The following is a 20,068-nucleotide window of genomic DNA, read 5'->3' on the forward strand; positions in this document are numbered from 1 at the left end:
ATGCAAAAAAATCTTGACAATGTACTAATTCAATTCAGTCAATTAATTGTCTAAAAATTATTGTGCCACTTTTCTTGCAATTTCTTTGATTTCCTGTTTTGTCTCTCCGACCTTTCTCAGTTTTTTAATTGGGATTCTGATTAATATTGCATTTGTAAAATATGGGTTAAGCAGCACAATTCACAGTTGCCAGGTCACAACCAATCACAGCCCAGCTGGTGAGCTGTGATTGGTTGTGATCAGAGCTCTGGTAACTGTGATGTCATTTTAAATCGACAGCAAGTGGCCAAATGGATCAAAACAGGTGGATTTTGCCTGTTACATTCAAAACGAAACAATATGAACACTGTGTTACAACTAGTTGGGCTTCACAGAACAAATTTTCACAAAGAATTTTTGGGGTTGACTTCCTCTTTAAGTTGCATAGGTAGACGAAGAAATGTCAATTAACATGGGACGACGTCACGACGTAATCACACATTTCCATTATTCCCAGGCGGATATAGAAAGTGCGAGTAATCCGTGTGATAGATCCTCTAATCTTTTTAATCTCTTCGCCATAATGTAGTAATGGTCTCTCCAAGCTTATCTAAACTAATATTCTCTGTGGAATACAATCTCACATAACCGATGGTGCAGGAAGAGAAAGAGCTCTCACATCAAATGCAGTGCAGCAATCTTCTCTGTTGGAGTTTTATTTTATATTAAAAACACACACACACACACACAGACATGCATACACTCCCAATTAATTGGAGTCCCTCTGTACAAAATAAATTAAAAGGACAATTGCATGAGCTGCAAAGACCTATTGGTTGACCGAGGAAGAAGAAGAGGAGGTGAGGCGAGGTGAGTGGATCAATTGCAGGAACTCGGCTGTGAAGACGGCCTCGGCACACTCCTCCATAACGTCCTGGAACTCGGCCGCCACGTCCTCTACCGCGTCCGCCAACAGCTCGTCTGCTAGACTGCGGCGTGACAAAGGAAACGACAACAAATGCTTGTCGTAAATAAATGATAAGATACAGAGAAGTGTGTTTGTGTACATTTCATGCTCAACTGCTTTTATATTGACTATTTATTGATACAGTACATTTTGGCTAGATACAGTATGCTGCTGATTCTTTATGACTATTCACATCCGTATATATGATTTATTCAACTATATTTCTCAAATCATTGCTGATCGATACAATTTTGGGTGTTTTCATTCTCAACTGTTTATATACTATGGAGGTTCAAATGCCAAGATTTGATAAAAATCAATAACATGAGACCAAGATAGATCTCAAGTGTTTTTTTTTGCTATTAAGTAGCCCATAACCCGAAGAAATATTTGAGACGGAAAATGAAAATAGAGATAATGTTGTCGCACAAGTGTGCACACCTTCTTCACACCTTGGGTTAGGAATTAACCAAACATTGAAATTTGTGTCAGCACACACTTGACACTATTTAAAGTGCCTTGGATTAACCAAAAATATATCCTCCGTTTTTCAGTAAGCTTTTTCTGAGTCTCTTGCTTTCCTGAAGGGTTTGTGACTGGTATCTGGAACTGTTTATGATTCCCTCCACCTTTCCCAGCTGAAGAAACTCGCCCCAAGGCATTATCCTTCCATGACCATGCTTCACTGTAGCTATGCTGTTGTTTTGGTGATGAGTTTGTGCCAAATATTTTGGAATTACTCACAAAAAAAGTTGACACATTTTTCCATATTTGTCTGGTAGATTTAAAGGTCTGTTTTTGCAAAAACGGGCTTGGAAAATGAAAGGCTTTCGCCTTGCCAAAACACCTCCTAGCTAAACTATAAATATGACAAAGACAGGAGATTGTTGTCATCTGTATTAAACAACCAGTACTTGCCAGAAATTACTGCGGCTCCTTCAATATTCAATATTGCTGCCTTTGGGCAACCGCCTCGACTAGCGTTTGCCTTTTCGCTAATTTTGGAGGGACATCCACTTCTTGATAGTGACACTTATAGAATGGAAATACCTTGGAAATTCTTTTGTGGCTTTGTCCTGACTGATAACCTTTGAGCTATGAGATTCCTCTCTGAAATCCACTGCTTATGCTGCAAGATATCACTAAAAATATCAAGAAATGTCTACGTCCACATCGGAATTTTTTGGGGTGTTAATCAGCACCACTTGTTAGCTGACTAGCATTTATCATGAATTGAAATGACTGATTATTTCTCAACACAGTTCCATCTCCAGTTATAAGAAGATGTGCACACTTGGGCAATCACATTATCTGTGTTGTTAATTTAACATTACATTTGTAAAAGATTTCATATCTTTTACAATTGAATTTTGCACCTCAGCAATAATGGGTGCAAAAGTAAAAAAAATAAAAAATAAATGGTTTTGTTTTATAACGGTTATTTAAGACAACCTGACAATAAACAGCTTGGTCTGAAAGCTCCATGTGTATAAAATAGCGCATCTAAAATGAGCTCCCAGTTTGTTTACGCAACCCACTTGTTTGCCCGAGCCCCACGCCTAGGTGGGTGTTTGTGAATATTCACCGAGTCAAAGAAATAAGCAAGTAAACGAGTGTTTTGTGTACTCGAGCGGCAGGCAGATGTGACGTGCTGACATTGTTGAAGTGCTTCTGCATATTAAGCGTGACACGCAGCGCAGATGTGTCTCTCCAAACATTAGCCAGGGACTTGTAATAAGGGGCTCATTGGTCTGTTTGTGCCCCGACGCAGACAACAAGATGAGGAATCTCTGAGGACATTTGAATAACAGAAGCGATAGGAGTAGGGGAGAGAATTATCTTCTGCACTGCAGCAACTCAACAATTCTGTTGAGCATGTAAATGGGAGACTTGGGAGGGCGGGCGGGAGGTTTGGGGGGATGTGGGAGACAGAGAGAGAAAGAGAACTATAAAAATCCTTTTCATCCTCTCTGGGAATGAGAATGCCATGTCATCGACAAAGCCACCCGGCAGTGCAGTTTAGTACATTACATTTCGAAGTAGGAAAACCACGCACAGGGTTTTAGCTAAAGCTCCTGTGCAACTGCAAGTGTTTTGGAAAGAAACAAACGTTGCAATCTCCTCTGGGTTTGTCACAGTTCATTCAAGGTCACAAATGTTTGCCAAACTCTGGCCAGACATTCACCAATAGTTTTTCTGTCGCAAGGGAATTTTGGAGGTGTTTGGTGATTGGTCATTAACTGAGCTTGAAGCAACAGTGATGGCATTTTCAGACAAAGCTTGCTACAAAGCATTTAGGAATCTTGTTACCTGTCCGCGATGGACCAGAAGTGGACATCACCGCTGCTGCCCTCGTGATCCGCATGGCGCATGTACGAATTGTAGTCTTCCCGGTAGTGTCGGATGCTTCTCAGAATGCCCTCTGGCACGCTGATGACAGTCCTTGCCGGGCCACCCTCCTTCGGACCAGGGAATATCGAAAGGCCATCTTTCTGGGATGCCCCGTCCACCAGGCTGCTGTCAGAAAGGACTCTGTAGTAAGAGAAAACAAGCAGATGCTGGTTTGTCCCAATGTTTTTTCTTCACTTTGAATGTTGACACTACAGGTCGGCAAACATTCCTGATCAAGGGCCACGTTTGATTTTGAAACGGAGAGATGCATCAAGTTATTTTTAGCTGAGGTAAACAAAATGATCTATTTGGAACAACCCAATTATTATTATTTTTTGTACAAAAAATTAAGAATGTTGGGTCAGATTGACCAAACTTCCCAGATAGGTCCAATCTTTAACCAAAGTTGGGTTCTTTTTAACCTGGCATTTATAAGGGTGTAATAAATTTAATTACAATGAATGAACCGATTATTAAATGCAATTAAACATTTTGAATGTGTGTAGCTGTGTAGAGATGCTTAGCTATAATCAGTCAGTTAGCATATGACTTCATGGCTACAAGTACAACAAATATTACAAGAGACATGATAATTGAAATGCTGGGTGGGTCAGATTAGACAACGGAATGGGCCATACTTTCACCCCCCCCTCTCAAACACGCATATGGAATTAGACAGTATGAGCTGAATCTAACAGCAATTTATTTAGAGATGGCGTTGTCTGAGGTCACGATGATGAATTTGTATAGCGACGGTTTGCAGAGGGCTCAGCTGGGCACAGCTGAGCGCTTTCTAATCCTCCCTACTTGGACGGATCGGCCTGCTTCTTGTGCTCTCTGAGCTATATTTAGTGTTGCGGCAGTTCCCACACACACGCCTTTCTTGAGAGCCACTCGTGCGACTAAAAACTGACTTGTGGCCCAAAACATTTTAGATCTTGATTCATCACACCAATTTGCAAGGGGGCTTTTGAGAGGAGCGATTGCGTGGAGATGCAGAATGCAATAAGGATGCTCTTCCAAAAAATATGGCCGCTGCTATCAAACTTACATAAAGCTTCCCATAGTGATCAAATATCAAATTGTTTACTGGTAAACACCAACCTCGTTTATTCCTTGCAAGAAAAAGGAGAGGTTGAACAGAGCAGACACACAGAATGTGGTCTACCAAGTCTGACTAATATAACGTCTTGGTTCAAGATTGTTTATTTTAGTCAATAATTGTGCTGTTTGTGATCAGGTGACACCTCCATGCTTAGCGACAGTAACTGCTTTGTAGCCACGTGAGGAGACACTGTGAACTGAATTCTCTAAGTTCTTTTGAATTTCTTCCTTTCTTCCAAACGATACACTAGGACGTCCTTTTGTGCCGGTCAGGAATAACAAAAAATATTTCCGCAGGTTTGATCGTTTATTTGAGAAAGTTTGTATTTCCACCAGAGAGGAGTCTCAAAGTTGACTCAAGGATTTGTCAAGAAGGCCGTGAAGACGACTTCAAGATAGAATAGCTCACTGAAAGTCTGCAGATCTTTGAAGAGTGAAGAAAAAAAATCAATACGGAGGTAAGAAAAAAAAAAAAAAAAAGTGTCATTGTTTCAGCTTGGCACTAGCTTGGAGTCTTTGACACTGACAAACACTTAAATGCTGGGCAATCAATGATGTACTAAAATGATTGTGTGGAAGTGGAGAGCACCTTTTTTGGAACTGCAGCCCCTCAAACAAGAGAGGCAAAAGGATTATTAAAAAAAAAAAGACAAAGAATGTATGAAAGCTTTGGAATATTACCGAGTGGTACCCTCCATCTATCGATTTTGATGGAAGACGCCAAGGGTCAGCCAGGGTGGCGGCCTGCCCGGCGTCTGTGTCTGGACTCGCGATGGAGACATAAATCTTATCTTGAAACATGAAATCTCTCACTATTGTATCAGCGTCTACATGGAGTCATCATTCTAGTTTATTCCTTGGTAGAAAGAGGACAGACGGTAAAGACAGGACAGACAGAATGCAGGAATCTGACTAATACGGCACCCGCTGTTGTTACGCTTAATAAGGAGCCGTTTTGTTGATTTGTTGGTTTGAACATCGGTTGGTTAATCTGGTTGGGTTGGTTTGAATGTTTTGTTGGTTGGATGTTCAAACTTGGTTATTTTTTGGGGGGGTTGATACAAACTATGTTTCACTATTTTGGTTGGTTGGTATGAATTTTCGTTGGTAAGTTGTTGAGGGGGAAAAAAAGGTTGGTTAGTTGTGTCGTTTGGCTGTTTTTAGTCTTTATCGGTTACAAATTTGACGAAAAGTGCCGGGTGGGAATGGACAACAGTTATATTTCTGTTATTGCTGCTATAACATTATAAACTGTTCTCAACTGCTGATAAAAAAAAAAAGCATACATTAGCTATACGCTGTCGTTAGCTCTTCAAAGTGTTATTTAAGCAAGAACGTTAGCTGCACACGCAACGCCAGCTCATTCCTTCAGGCTGCAAAGCTCAAGTCTGATTACTTCCTCTTGAGGACCGTGTGACGTGTCCCGAACGATGCCATTTTTTTCAGCGTTCTATGACGAACGTCTAATCAAGCTCATATTTAAGAAGCAGCAACTAGGAATCTCCAAAGGCCTCATTTCCTTCACACTTCCTGCGGCCATCTCACCCCCACTGACTTATTTGCCTTTGAGTGAGCCTGGCACATGACTTTACTCTGTAAGAACCATGTTGCTTCATACAAATTGCATGACTTGAGACTCTGCTGCTGTTCTCTAGTCAAAACAAGCGTCATCTATTTCAGTCAGTCCTTCTGCTAAAAGCTCTGAATGGATTGATGTCAACGACGATGCTGATGTGGTAGCACTTAAGAGTACTTAGAGTGGTGGCAGTGATCATTAAATATCATGAATATTATGCAGATATGTGTTAGAAATCCCCAGTAATATAAAGAGTGTCATTTTTTTGTGTTTTGCTTTCTTTATATGGTTTATGCACCCCAAAATAAAGGCCTTTTTTTTGGTTATTTTGGTATGTTTTTTAACACTTGAAATTTGAACAAAACATAACATCCTTTTATCCTATTTTGACAAAATCTATGAAAAAATTAACTGACTAACATGAACAGACATTTCCTAATATTTTCTTTTTCTTGAATTTCTTTGGTTTGTATTAATATTGTCAGAGCTTCTTAAACATTCGCCATAAGTGAAATACACCGTCTTCATTATTTCCAGCAGTTGAGCAGCTGCAAGCATATTCGGAGGAAGTTATGGGTTTTTTCTTTGCGTACAGGTAAGGTCACTGCAAAGTAACCTTTTTTTCCCACCAATCCAAAAAAGAAACAAGGCCTCCTCTTGAGAAAGCACTTACAGTGACATTTCACTAGGAACAAAAGAGAGTGCTGTAGATAAAAAAAAAAGATTTCATTCAGTCAGGAGGCCCAATAATGGAAACTAGCCAGTGGCATCCTGTGGCTATTTGCACACTCAGGGGCCCACATCTCCCCCCCCGAGGCACAATCTACCTTACAGTAATGTACCCTGAAGAGTGTATTTTTCGACTTAAATGTAACCATTTGTACTTTCTGTACTCATCATACAAGTAAATCTTGTTGGTTTCTAAAAGAGTTGTATAATAGAAAAGAATGAAAAGACAGGAATGAGAGCGAAAGACCCACCCTGTTTCCACAGGTTCTTCCAGAACAATATCGGCGAGTGGCGGCTGCCTCAGCACTGGTTTGGTCAGTCTAATGGGCTGTGGAGAGCTCGGCCGCGAGCTGGCAACCTGGACCTGAGAGCCTAGCAAGTGCATAGAGAGGATGGAGATGGTGACTGTGAGGAAATAATTGGATTGATAACACATTCTCCAAGAAAGAGGGGAAGTGAAGAAAACTAGGGGAGTACGCAAACAAAGCCAGGGATGAGTAACTTAAATTTTTCATCGCTGCTACTGGATGGTCACATAGGACTTCCTGACCAGATGTCATGGAATATTAAGGAATGGACAAAATCCAGGCATATGTAGTCTTAATATATATATTTTTTTGACAATACATTTCTCAATGTGCATATAAAAGATCCATCACCAAAAAGGATTGAAGCAAACAATAAAATAACAATGTTTTTCTTCCAGTGCAAATGGCTCTCTTGGATAAAAAATAACCGCTGAAAGATGGCACAAACTGCTACACAGCAAGCGGTCATTTTGCGTTTTTTTATTTTCTTCACAAAAATCAACTGCCTCAAAATTTTAATATTGAGACACTTTTTAACCAGCATATCATTCCTGGTGCGCAAAAATTTATTATGGTTCCTCACACTGTTGTGATCTGAACTACCCCATCAGCAAATAAGGCGACACTACTTTTTACACAAGATTACATAAATATCGGGTCAGTAAAAGTGCAAACAAGCAGGCCTGCCATCTAGTGGTGAAAGTTGATTTTACAAGATAAAACTTCAATGCCCCCTACATATTGGCACTTGTGAATTCACATAGTCACAGACTTATTTTTACTAGTGTTTTTCTTTTTAAGGGGGTGGGGTAATTATCCAGTTTTTCCTAGAATATTCCTGAACATTTTGAGCCGTTCTATTTATTGCTATTATTCAACTGGTGATTATCAGTAACAACTGAAGAAAAGAGGAATCCGATGACATAGTTTGTGCATATACTTGTGTGGGACTGATGAGGATTTGATCACTGAGGATTTTTTCTCCATGCATGCCAGAGGAGGGGAAGTGTACTGATCTTGAGCAGGTATAAGAACACTCAAACTATTCAAGTAGAGTTTAGGTGTCAAGTAGGCCCAAATGATGTCTAGGTTGAGCTTGTCCTAATTGCCTGAGCGCAGTTAATGGAGTGTTTAGTATGCCTGCGTGTGAAGAGTACCTGCTGGTTGTTCCCACTGTAGAGTATCTGAGTAGGCGATCGAAGCCATTCGTCTCCTCACTTGCTCCTGGTCCCTCTGCTCGGAAACACATTTGGTAAACGCGCTGAGCCTCCCCGCTACGAGCGGTTGGGCGTTTCCACGGCGACCTTTACCTGTATTTCCTCCATGCGCTGCAGCATTACCTCCAGGGTGGGAGCTTGCACAAACCGCAGTGCTGCCTCATCCAAGAGATCTACCTCCTCGCCCTTTTCAGCCACCTGAGGAACGTGAACCATTAAGGGAATTGAATTGAAGTGTATCCGAGCCTTGCTTAATTGCCCGGCTAAGAATAGCCTTTGTGCTTTACACTCGTTGCAGCCTGCTCTGACAGCTTATTCCTCAGCGACAAGTTGCTCCTGCTCCTGGACTCTCTGAGATGCTGAGGTAAACACACAGATGAAGATAAACGGTACTTGAAACACTGTTACTAAAGCCCAAAACAGCCACAGAGAGGCACCGTACTGCTAAATAATGAATCACATCACGTCATACATAGCAAACCGCAGAAACGACCAAATAGACCCCCTGAGGAGCTGTAAGCGGAAATGGCCGATGACATAACGCCGATAGCCCTGAGGTCTCGGCTGCTCTTGAAAATCCTCTGCCCAGACATGGCACTGTTATTTATCCACCGGATCTTCTCTTTGATGTTCAAGTGGGAAAAGCCGATATTCGAGCAGCTTTTTGAGCAAGCTTGGTATGGTATGCATGTTTTTGCATCTGAATCATAGTTTACGATACAGTATGGTCATATTTGGGAGGCCAAACAGTAGCTGAAGATACACAACAGGCACATTTGTTTGACCTCCGAGGGGAAATGTTGAGTAACTATAACGTGAAATTTGGGGAGAAAAAAATGCAAGACCACATCTGCAGAGAACCGAATTCACATTGTTGTCTCTTAATTGCATTCGAATTAGTTGAGGAATGCTAATTCCCGCCCATTGGAACCTGTTGTGTCTAGCATTTTGTTGTTGATGTTGTAGGAGAACATTAGTGACAATCTCGCTTTGCAATTACTCCTAATTTATTCATGCAAAAGTCAACAAATGCAGCTGGCAAATCAAGATTGATTTTGCTGCCAAGGCTATGAATGTAGATATTGTATGCTTTGAATTGTATTTGCGTAAAAGGGGAAATTGTATTTTTAATGTCTTGTTTACAAAACAGTTGTCTCGCTTGAGTGCCTGTCCACCCATCAAGTGTAAAATTAGACAACCAACTGCACAGCATGACCTTGAGACCATCATCAATTTTCATTGTCCTGCTTGCTCGCGTCGTTTGCTTCAGCTAGTAGAAAGCAAGAACACTGCAAACACTGGCCGCTGGAGACGCCCAAACGCTAGCAGAACTGATCCAGGCCATTGGTGGTCAATTCAATGAAAGCTGAACTTTCCATTGGCCCAGCAGTACGTTGGGGTGTGATGAGGGCTGGCTCATAGCATGAGACAGAGCTGCCTGTAAAACGACCCAATTTCACATGAGGCGAAAAAAAAAAAAAAAAAAAAAGAAAACCATCTCTAATCCTTGGGGCATTGTGCTGAACACATGGAAGACACAAGAAGGTCAGACAGTGGCTTTGAATACAGAATCCATTTTTACAGAGTTGTGAGTTAAGGTTCAAATTTCTATTTATATTTTGGAGTTGCTTTAGGAGGTTGTGTCATGTTTCGAAAGGCCCACACAATCAGAAGGTGTCACTCAAAGTTGTTTTCGAACTTAAGATATATAAAGTGAGATATCACCCAACCTTGGCCTCATCCAAAAGCGGCTCGATTCGCTCTCGCATCTGCTGCTCGGCCCTCTCGGCCCATTGGGTCGGTGAGACAACCTCAGCCCTGTACAGCAAAAAAGTTGATTACTTTCATTGTTATCTGGTATTGAACGTGTTCTCTCTTGCTCCAAAGTAGCAATTAGGCCGGATCTGCCTGCTGCTTTTAACCACACCTCAAACGTTGAATGCGCTCGGTCTCCTCTCGTGTCAGCTCGTTAAGGTCCTTTAGTCGTTGTGTGGTTATCTTGTCCAACCAGGCGCCTCTAGGGTGAACAAAATGTCGTGTTAATTTCTTTTTTTTACAGCAATAATACTGTCAAATCCCAATTTCAGACTATACCCTGGACTGCTCCTTAGCCAGTCACAGGGAACGTATCGAGACAGACAACCATTCACACTGACAGTCCCTGAGTGGGACTTTATTACCTGCAGCCAAGTCATACAAATGTACCAGTATGCCATCAGTGACCAATGCTATTAATTACTGCATCAGTTACACACTTATTAATTGGATTGAGTCAAATGCAAATCGTTGGTAATATGATGTACCATGACGAGTGTAAAAATGTGGTTATTACTGCCCCCCCCCCCCATTTTCAAAGAGCGCAGTAGGTTTAGTGGGTAGTTTTACTTCTTCTACAATTTTTTGGAGCCATAACCACAAAAAGTGGCATGATAATCACAGCACAGGAAATGGACAAAGGCAATAACTTGCATATTTTTAATGTGCTGAAAACATGTTCAACTTCTGTCTTTCAGGCGTGAATAGTTGTACTGTATTTCAGTTTTTTGTTTCCATACATTTGTTAGCTTCACTTTCTATTTGCTTTTTAATAAAAGTAATGTCATTTAGTTTGACGTTTACATACATTTGTTAGCTTCTCTTTATAATTGCTTCTTAATAAAATGCAATTGAAAACATTTTCACAGTCTCCTGATTATTTGTGAGGCCCAATTGTGGTAAAGATGTTTTGATTAAATAAACATATGTGGAACAGAAAACCAAGCGGTGAATTAATCTCCCACAAAAACAAATGACCTCGATTTAGAATTGAGCAAGCCGTTTGATTAATTTATTGTGGAGGGAAAGTAGACGAGTAGCTGATTGGTGAGTAATGCCAGCGGCTGCGAATAAGTACAAATTGACAGTTGGAAATAAATACAAACAAGGGACTCATTAAACTGCCCTCTCTTTCAGATTTTTGGAGTTTTTGTGCCAACTAGGCCAGCTGTAAAACCAACCCTAATTCAAACCTGTTTAAATATGTAATACAAATAAAGGCTTTCTGAATGAATGTTACCTTAATGCTTCATTCTGGGCTTGTCGCTTCTTGTCCGAGCTCGGTTGGCCCTCTTCGCTGAACCTCACGGGCACTTTCTGGGGGCTTGAAGATGACGTCAGCTTGGCTGGAGACGAGAGGCATCTTGGCTCATGTGTTGTCTTGTGACCAGAGCTGTCGAAGCGACAGAGATTTGGATTAATGGCATCTTGAAGCAACAGAGGCAAAATGGCATACTGTCAAAAGAAGGCTGTGACATCCCCTTCAGTGTGAATGGCTAAATTGACCCTAAAATGGACAGAACAATCCAAAATGACTGACTTCATGTGTCTTTTCAAGTATGGATTGTTGATGGTTTTAGAGAGGCTAATCTACCAGATATCATGTTGCTCAGTATAACTGGTTTCAGGGCGGAATTTAAAAAGAAAAGGAAAATAAACTTAGTCGATTGAATTTGCTGCCATGCTCCAACAAGCCACGACAAAAAGTCAAAATTCATTTAAATTTTGCATCGTGTGGTTCAAACATGGTCGGCAGAAGATGAATTCTCTGGAAGCAGTTCTTTTCGAAAGGACTCCTGATAGTGAGTAACATAAGCATTCTTAAGACTTTCAGGCATGGTTTCTTGAGACTATATTGGAAAAATATAAATTAATTTATCTTAACTTTGACTTGACATTTTTCAAGATGAATACTCTTCTACATAATTACAAAAAAAAAAATACAATAATATGCATAGAGTAATGAGTTTTTTTTCATTAACATAGCCCCTGTTTGCAACCATTCAGTATGTCAAGGTGTACCTAATGAAGTGAGTGTATCCCGCCAGAGAGTAGAGTATAAAGTACAAATTAAATATAAATTAAACTGCGGCCTACATAATCACAACATATGAAAGGAATAGGCAACAGGAGGCTCACCGCGACGGCGAGAGAGAATGTGACGACGCCGGTATCCATGGCACTGACGTCTCCCTGGAAGGGAGCTGATTGACTCGGAGGCGAGAGGCCACCGTGGGTTCCTTGAAATGGGCGTCCTCCTTCCCAAGATTGACCTAACAGCATATAAACTATTTCATATGCTGCGTGTCAGCATGGGATAATTGTGGCACAATTCCCACAAATACCTTCACTTTTGTAGCCTGGTGGGTTTTTTTCCCAGGGGAGTTTCTCTTGAGCTGCTGTGGTGCCCTCTGCAGGTTAACCGGCCGGAATGGCCGGTCTGGCCTGCGCAGCTTCTGTGCCGCCATTCTCGAAGCTGGCAACATGACAAATGGTTGACAATTAGCAGGGTGCTCACATTAATTCAGGGAGGTAAATTAACTAACAGTAGGAGGGCCATTGAAAGCACAGTTGTGAACAGTAAGAGCTGAAACTTCAAAACAATCAATCCCACCGCAAAAGATTCCATTTGAAGTTCAGCGTAAATATTCCAGCAAACGATGCCTCAAAAGTAAAACCATATAAAACTTCAGCTCTCTGAGCATTTAAATCAGCGTTCCCCAAACTTTATTGAGCCAAAGCAGATATTAGAAAAATATCATGGCACAGCAACAAACATAAATGTTACAATGACATTGTTTTAAAAAAAATATTTACCTGCAAACTTTCAAATGTGATTACATTTGACAAATGTTTCTTCTTTGTTATAGAAGTGTGAATTAAATCATTAAAAATGACATTAAATTACAAACAAAAATTAAACACATGAAATAAAATGAAATTGCAATGAAATCAGGGAAAAGCCCCATTATGCTGTTGAAGAAATAAAACACTATTGAACAAATACAAATTCTATTAAATATTTTTAAAAGTATTAAATTAATTAAATAATTAATACCTATTAAATAATTAGAAGGTTGATATTACCTAGTCCTCAAGTGATTATTAATAGTTGTTGCTTATTTTACAATTTAATTGTTTCATTTGATTTCTTGAATTTAATTGCCTTAATATTCATTTAATTTTGACAAAGCTCTGTCTCACCATGGCTACTTCTCGGTGGCTTGGCGGCTTTAGGGAGCCCGCGAGGCGCACTGCTTCTGGAGGCAGGCAACACGCTGGGATAAGTGGACTTCTGTGAAGGACAAGCTCGGTCTTGCATGGCCTGCCGTGTCTCGTGTTTGCTGATTGTGTGGTCCAAAATCTAATGGGAAACATAATCATCAGCTACACTTGGGTGTGACGAGACACCGTCATCTCTACGATCGTGTTTCCTTCACCTCTAGCTTGCGCAGGATATCGACAGCCGTCTCCGGCATGGGCGAGCCCGGCTCTACTTGTATCTTGGCCGAGCACAGAGAGAGCTGGCAAATGAGCCGGCTCAGTTCTCCACAATAAGACGGGAGTTTGTTGTGAAACTGATTGGCAAGTTGACGGGTGACCACCTGCAAGGCTTTCAGGGTGCTGCGATGTGCTCCTGCAAGACGTTGGATGGCTGTGCACTATGATTTAAAGACAGAAAATCCATTTGTAACTCTTGGGAATCATATTTTTATCAATACCTTTGTCCAAAAATGACATATAGAGCAAATAATGCAACATGTACACCAGCATTAAACCTGCAAACCTCAACAAACAAGCTGTGGCATTGTATTTATTTATTTACTTATTTATTGATATATTTAGATTCTTAGGGAGGTGGGGGTTGCACCACCTGAAAAAAAAAAATGCTTACTAAAAATAATTGAAGTATACAATATAAAATGTTAGCAGATGTGGGTTTAGATGGATATTCATAGTGTTTATATTATTTTAGCGGACTTGCATATTTTGCAAGTGACTGCAGCCAGTCACATTTTTAGTCTTCATGGGAAAATGAAGCTTCATGAACCAGTAGTTGTATTCTTTGGCTCCTCTAGATGGCAATGTTGGTTTAAAGTGAGGGCTTTAAGAAATGGCAATTCGGTGGGCTTTCAGCTCTTCGGTGAACAGAAAGTCCCATCTAGAGGTCTAAGTAAACACAACAACGGGTTCATGAATCATCTTGAAGCTTCATTTGCCCATCATTACAATACGGACCCACCTGTTGCTTTCAGCTAGGCATCCGTGTTGTTGATGCAAAAACAAAAATCCTTGTTTTGTGTGGCACTATGGAGTTGAAATTCTGCATTTCAAAATATTTGTATGCTATACTACGAACAAGAGTACAAAAACATCACACAGGTTGATGCTGATACTCTTAACACTAACCTTTTTATCATCCCACACGCCCTGGTTGTGCAGATTCTCGATGTACTGTTGTATTGATTTCATCTGAAGATAAAAAATACAAATGTGATTCAAGAGGCTGAGAATGAGCTTTTTGAATTCATGGTTAGCCAAACTGAAGTACCTGCTGTTGTAGCGCGTAGATGGTCCGCGCCAAACTCGCAGACTGCTTATGCCAGCGCACCTCCGCTTTCTCCTGCTCGTCGGGTTCCAGCTCTTCCTCCTCATTGTGCTCATTATTGCAGGCCATGTCTCTGTCAGACAGTTTTTCCACTTGCCGCATGTAGTTTTCCAGCTCAGCGTCAAGCTTTTGCATCTCTCGATCTAAGAGATCCTGCTGACCCATGGGTCCCGGTGGCTTCGAGACAGGAACTCCCATCCATGACGACTTGGAAGCAACCAGACGTTTTTTGAAAGGGTTATCTGTGTTTTTCTTGGGAGAGGAAGCCTCGCTGCAATTGGTTGTTCCATCCTGTGAGCAAAGAAATCAATCAATCATTGATGTGACTCAGTTGTAAGATCTATAGAAAAGGGCTGCAACTAACGATTATTTGAATAATGTAATGTAATGATGTAATTTAAGGAGATGGATGACACTTTGGATGGATGGCACTTGTGACTGCAAATTACGCTTTGCAAAACGGATGAACTCAGGCGGCAAGCGATCAGTTTGCATTCCATCACCCGCTGCGCTACGGTGGTGAAGCATATTTCTTTATGGTCCAAAATTGTGTTGGTGTTTTGTATTTTACTGCGTATCAACATATTTCCTTCACTGTTATGAGACTAAAGTGTGTTCTGTGTCATCTTCAAAGTGACAGAATGTGACAGAATGTGACAGAAATGCACATTTTCCACATTTTTGTAGCTGCTGAGATGACTTATTACATTACTGAAACAAGTACTTCACGCAACAATGTGCCTGTGGTTTTATTTATGCTATAAATTCAATAAAATAACGATGTAGTACCTGCACAAATGCACTGTCGGAGTTATTTTGAAGCTTGAATATTTCCTGTCTCGGGAGATCTTGATGGTCCAGGACATCCAAAGGTGGCTGATGAATGTGCAGTATGGATGGCGTGGTGGCCTTCTTGGCCATGTACTGTGGTTGTCTGGCTCTAAGTAGGTTTATGTCTGGAGTCAGGCCCTGCCAAAAAATAAGTCATATAGGACATATTAGCAGATTGAATGGATAAACCAAATATAAATGCTGGTATCGGGTACCTTTTTTAGACTTTTGAGTTCATTCTGAAGATTGCGCACCTCCTTTCTGAACAGATGGTACTGATCCGTACCTGCCATCAGCCTTGCTGAGGTGGGCGGTCGGCCTTTTTGCTTGGAAGGCACGGGACGCTTCTTGGAAGGTGTCTGTTTGGATACAGGTCTCGTCAATCTCTTGTTCAGACCCAGTTTGGTTGTCATCTTTGATGGGAAGGAAGTAATTACTAAATCAAGACAAGTCTTGCTACCTCCCCAAGTTGCTCGCAATACAAGACGAACAAATTAAAAATCTACCAAGCGATTGCTCGCAACACACACGCAGGTCGAGGCTCAATTGCTTTCGTAACAATTAATATACCAAAAACTATGATCCGCAAATAATTTAATATCATTTCAACCCAATTTTATACATTCCCCTTTAAAATAAATGGTGCCTTTGATTTAGAAAAAAGAAAACAGAAGAAAAAATATATGCATATATGCATATGCAGTGAAGACGTTCCATAAAATAAAGGCTGGCTAAACATAGCACCTCCCCAGCATAAAAAGTTTGTCTTGCAGTCAAGATGAACTACTTCACCATACTTCTATGACACAATTACTACTTTCCTGTTTTGCCAGAAGTTTGGCACCATCTTGGGGCATTACTGAAATAGCACAGAAACAATCACACATTTTTTTCCAAACTATCTGAGGATAAATTCCTTGGTAAAAAGTGGAATTAAGTGAATTTGTGAAAGGCAAACCATGAGTTGGAGGGAATTTACTATGCACCCTTTTATCCACAATTATTACCTGAGGCTGGGTCGTTTTGCAAATGTCCGACACAGACGCATCTCCCAAAGGCTCCGCAGACAACCTGCACATGGCCTGGAAACGGCTTCGTCTTCGATCCCTCTTGGCTAGATCTACCGCAGCTTGCAGCTTCTCTTCAGACAGATTGCTGAAGCTGAGTGAGCTTTTCACACTATCGTCAGTGTCCTTCAGCTGCTCTCCCGGAGGCAGGTGGAGTAGCTTCTCAATGACAATGGCAGCCGGAGGACCCACGGCTGTGGCACGGTTCCTGGAGTTGGCAGGCGCGGATTCATTGAACAATAGCTGCGTTCAAGGGGATACAGCATGACATGTTTACATGTGATCATTTGTGAACTACAAGTCACAGTATGCATGCCTACCCATCAAGTATAAAATGAAACAAGGGCATCTTCAGTTATCTGTGCATTTCTGAAAATGTATGAGTCAAGGCTCTCATACAGTGAGTAAATGTTGGAGTAAATTGAGATGAGATCGTCACTATTGCGATATGTGGTGGTCATTATGTTCTAATGTGATGAAATGCATTGAGTGAATGCAAAACTGAACCTGCTAGTCAACACACACGATATGAATTCATTGTTTACCTTGGTTTGGGACGTCTGATTTGTAAAATACCCTCTGTTGCGGGTGTTTTGTTTGGAAGCCAAAACAACCCATTCCCTACCATTAGTTTGTTGACCAATGGAAATCATTTCGGCCCTAGTATTTTATACAATCCCTCATAGCAAAAAGGACCGCCATATTGTGTCAAATTAACGCCACAATAGCTAACATCGCATTTGTGTGAAAGTTTCTGTCCATCAAAATAACCCAAACTAAATGTTTACGAAACCTGTATGATGATCAACTGTGTACTTACGCAACGATATACAGTATTTTAAAGTCAATATTTAAACTTGTACAAACTACTCGGTGAATTTAAACCGTGGCCGCCATGACAACAACAACTCGTTGCTGACAGGAAGTATGAAGTACGGAAAGCGAAAGAGGTCAAATGGTACGAAAAAAACTTTCTCAGACGTAATAGAAGCCCTTCAGTAAAGTGTCTTGAGGTTGTTTTAACGTTTATTTTTATTAAATTGTGTTCATAACGTGAATCATTTAAGAAATGAATATTATTTTGTGTTAATATTGCAGTGTTTGTTGCGTGCTTATGCCTTCTGTATTTATGAACTGGCAAAAGCATTAAAGCACCCCAATGATGTTTTCCTCCGTTCAATGCTCATTACAAAACACTCGACTAATTATAAAGGGTTTCAAGTAGGCTTCATCAAGTACTAGTCATTGCTGTTTAGTGCATTAAATAAGCTTTTTCTAGGTAATATTCATTGGTCCTACTTTGTGAGCGGTCATTGGGCGCACCTCAAGTCAGAGGCATTTAATAAGGCGTGTTACTTTCGATTGGAAAAATAATAATTAGAATACTTATTTTATAAGAAATTAGTTTCTCATATATATACCTAGGTGTAACCGTGAAAATATTACTTAAAATAGCATGATACAGCTCTTTTAAGGAAAATAAGTAAGAGTACAGCAAGTCACAGTGGTCAAAATTGACGAGAATTGTCTTTACAAAATGGTACATAACACGTTGATTTAGCCTCTAAAGTGATTCACTAATCTCCCATTTTAATACAAATTAATCAAAATTCCGTTTGGAAACAATCATTACATTAATTCACACACACAACAAAACGATGAGGAACAATTACCCCGGAAATACTAGTGTGACGTTGCGGGTTGCGGCAAATGCGACATCATCATATGACACTATCACACAAGCCACTGGCGCCACTTCTTCATTCATCTTCACTTTATTGACTCGTCTTCACGCGACTATCTTTGCCGAACCAACCCATGGCGCAGTACGAACAAGTAGACGTTCGCGGCTATAGCGAATTCTGCAAGGCTGTGGCTGACAGAGCAGGCAAAGCTATTTTTGCTTACTTTTGTGGTGACAAAGACGAACATGGCACGAGCTGGTGCCCAGACTGTGTCAGAGGTAACCTTTAACCTTTTCAAATGATTTGATTCGTGCAAAGGTCAAATCACCATTTGAATGCTCTGTGCTTCTATTTCCATAACGATTCTCCCATTTTTTGCCTGCAGCTGAGCCAATCTTAAAGGGAGCAATGAGTCTCCTCCCCCAGGACTCAGTTTTCATCTACTGTCAAGTTGGTGAAAGGAGCTAGTTAGTATATTTATTTTCATCTCAATATGTTTCCTAATTATCTTGAAATATAATTTAAAAAATGAGTCACTCGGTTGTTCAAATGTGCAACAACTGATACTTTTATTGACCAAAATCTAAAGTTTCAGCCTCAAATTATGGGTAATTCTGTTGGGGAATATATTAGAAAAAAAATCCATGTGCGCATTTAAAAGTATTTTTATTATGTGTTTCTCCCTTGTTGCTAATTTTTTGTAATCCAATATGTTCCTCTTTTTTTCTGTAATTGTGGACTTTGTGTTCTCATTGGGAGTGACATTGTTTTTCGTAATAGTGAAGATGATTGTTTGCAGATGGAATTATGAAATAGTCACGAGTCATCTTGTTTTTAATCATTACAAACACGTTCTGATCAACAAAATGACAATTATAGAGTTGTGTGATACCTGAGCTTTCGGTATTGACAAATACCAAGTAAATAAGGGCACCAGTGTCAGTGATACCAATAAGAATACTTTTAGGTTGAAAAAATATCATGTTATTTTAAAATGCTTGTCTTATTGGGGTGAATTTTATGCTGCTTTTCTTTCATGCAGTTGGAAGGACCCAAGCAACGAATTCAAGACGACGCTGAAGCTGACAGGGGTGCCGACCTTGCTGCGATACGGCACAGTAAGACACACACACACACACACACACACACACACACACACACACACACACACACACACACACACACACACACACACACACACACACACAATTTAATCACATCTTTCATATGTGTAATGTTTCAGCCTCAGAAGCTGGTGGAGGAGGAATGCTTCAAAGAAGATCTAGTGAAGATGATGTTTACTGAAGACTGAGAGAGACAACATGTGCCTTCAGATGCTCTCAAATGAATCAAGAAAGACAACAATGGCCCTTCTTAATGATACTCAATTCAGTGACAATGTTGTGCTTTTTAAAATGATCTGTGTTCATGTGTTGTACCATTTAATAATCATGCCTGATGTAGCAATTTGTCGCTTTCTTTAAATTAAAATCACAATTTCAAAACATATAACTGGACATAAATCTGTATTTGCACACAATATTGATGAGAAAATTAATGAAGCGAAGTGCTGCGGTAGCACACAGTCCTTATATTTCTTGATTATTAATGGATCTATTGCACTTACATGATGAAATATTAAAGTGTAATAAAATATTAAATACTCTATATATGTACATTAATGATACATGTGGCGAAGTTTAAGTTTGTATCTAACCAAACACTACATTGAGAACTCATTAAAAATTAAAAATGATAATATATGAATAAATAAAACTATATTAGATTAA

The 20,068-nt window shown here is 40.2% G+C and overlaps 2 protein-coding genes across 5 annotated transcripts; one reads left to right on the top strand and one right to left on the bottom strand.

Moving 5' to 3' along the window:
- Positions 1-664: 664 nt before the first annotated feature.
- kiaa0753 (KIAA0753 ortholog) lies at positions 665-18,640 on the bottom strand. Of its 4 annotated transcripts, none has more exons than XM_085916861.1 (19): positions 18,502-18,640; positions 16,534-16,836; positions 15,742-15,939; positions 15,485-15,664; positions 14,639-14,986; positions 14,497-14,559; positions 13,527-13,748; positions 13,291-13,450; positions 12,432-12,562; positions 12,226-12,359; positions 11,327-11,479; positions 10,199-10,288; positions 10,002-10,089; positions 8,559-8,630; positions 8,365-8,469; positions 8,212-8,287; positions 6,998-7,118; positions 3,257-3,478; positions 665-968 (listed from the first exon to the last, which is right to left on the bottom strand). In XM_085916861.1, the coding sequence occupies exons 1-19, from the start codon at positions 18,523-18,525 to the stop codon at positions 809-811; spliced, it is 2,850 nt and encodes a 949-aa protein (XP_085772987.1). In that variant the 5' UTR covers positions 18,526-18,640; the 3' UTR covers positions 665-808. The 4 variants fall into 4 exon arrangements, with proteins under 4 accessions (XP_085772987.1, XP_085772983.1, XP_085772982.1 ...); XM_085916857.1 differs by lacking the exon at positions 18,502-18,640 and adding an exon at positions 17,139-17,510 and having other exon boundaries at positions 15,742-15,885; XM_085916856.1 differs by lacking the exon at positions 18,502-18,640 and adding an exon at positions 17,139-17,510.
- txndc17 (thioredoxin domain containing 17) lies at positions 18,168-19,944 on the top strand. The gene is made up of 4 exons (XM_085916862.1): positions 18,168-18,556; positions 18,664-18,745; positions 19,321-19,396; positions 19,522-19,944. The coding sequence occupies exons 1-4, from the start codon at positions 18,412-18,414 to the stop codon at positions 19,588-19,590; spliced, it is 372 nt and encodes a 123-aa protein (XP_085772988.1). The 5' UTR covers positions 18,168-18,411; the 3' UTR covers positions 19,591-19,944.
- Positions 19,945-20,068: the final 124 nt, after the last annotated feature.

Source organism: Syngnathus leptorhynchus, chromosome 7, assembly GCF_054491065.1.
Source record: "Syngnathus leptorhynchus isolate UIUO chromosome 7, UIUO_Slep, whole genome shotgun sequence".
Lineage (NCBI taxonomy): Eukaryota > Metazoa > Chordata > Actinopteri > Syngnathiformes > Syngnathidae > Syngnathus > Syngnathus leptorhynchus.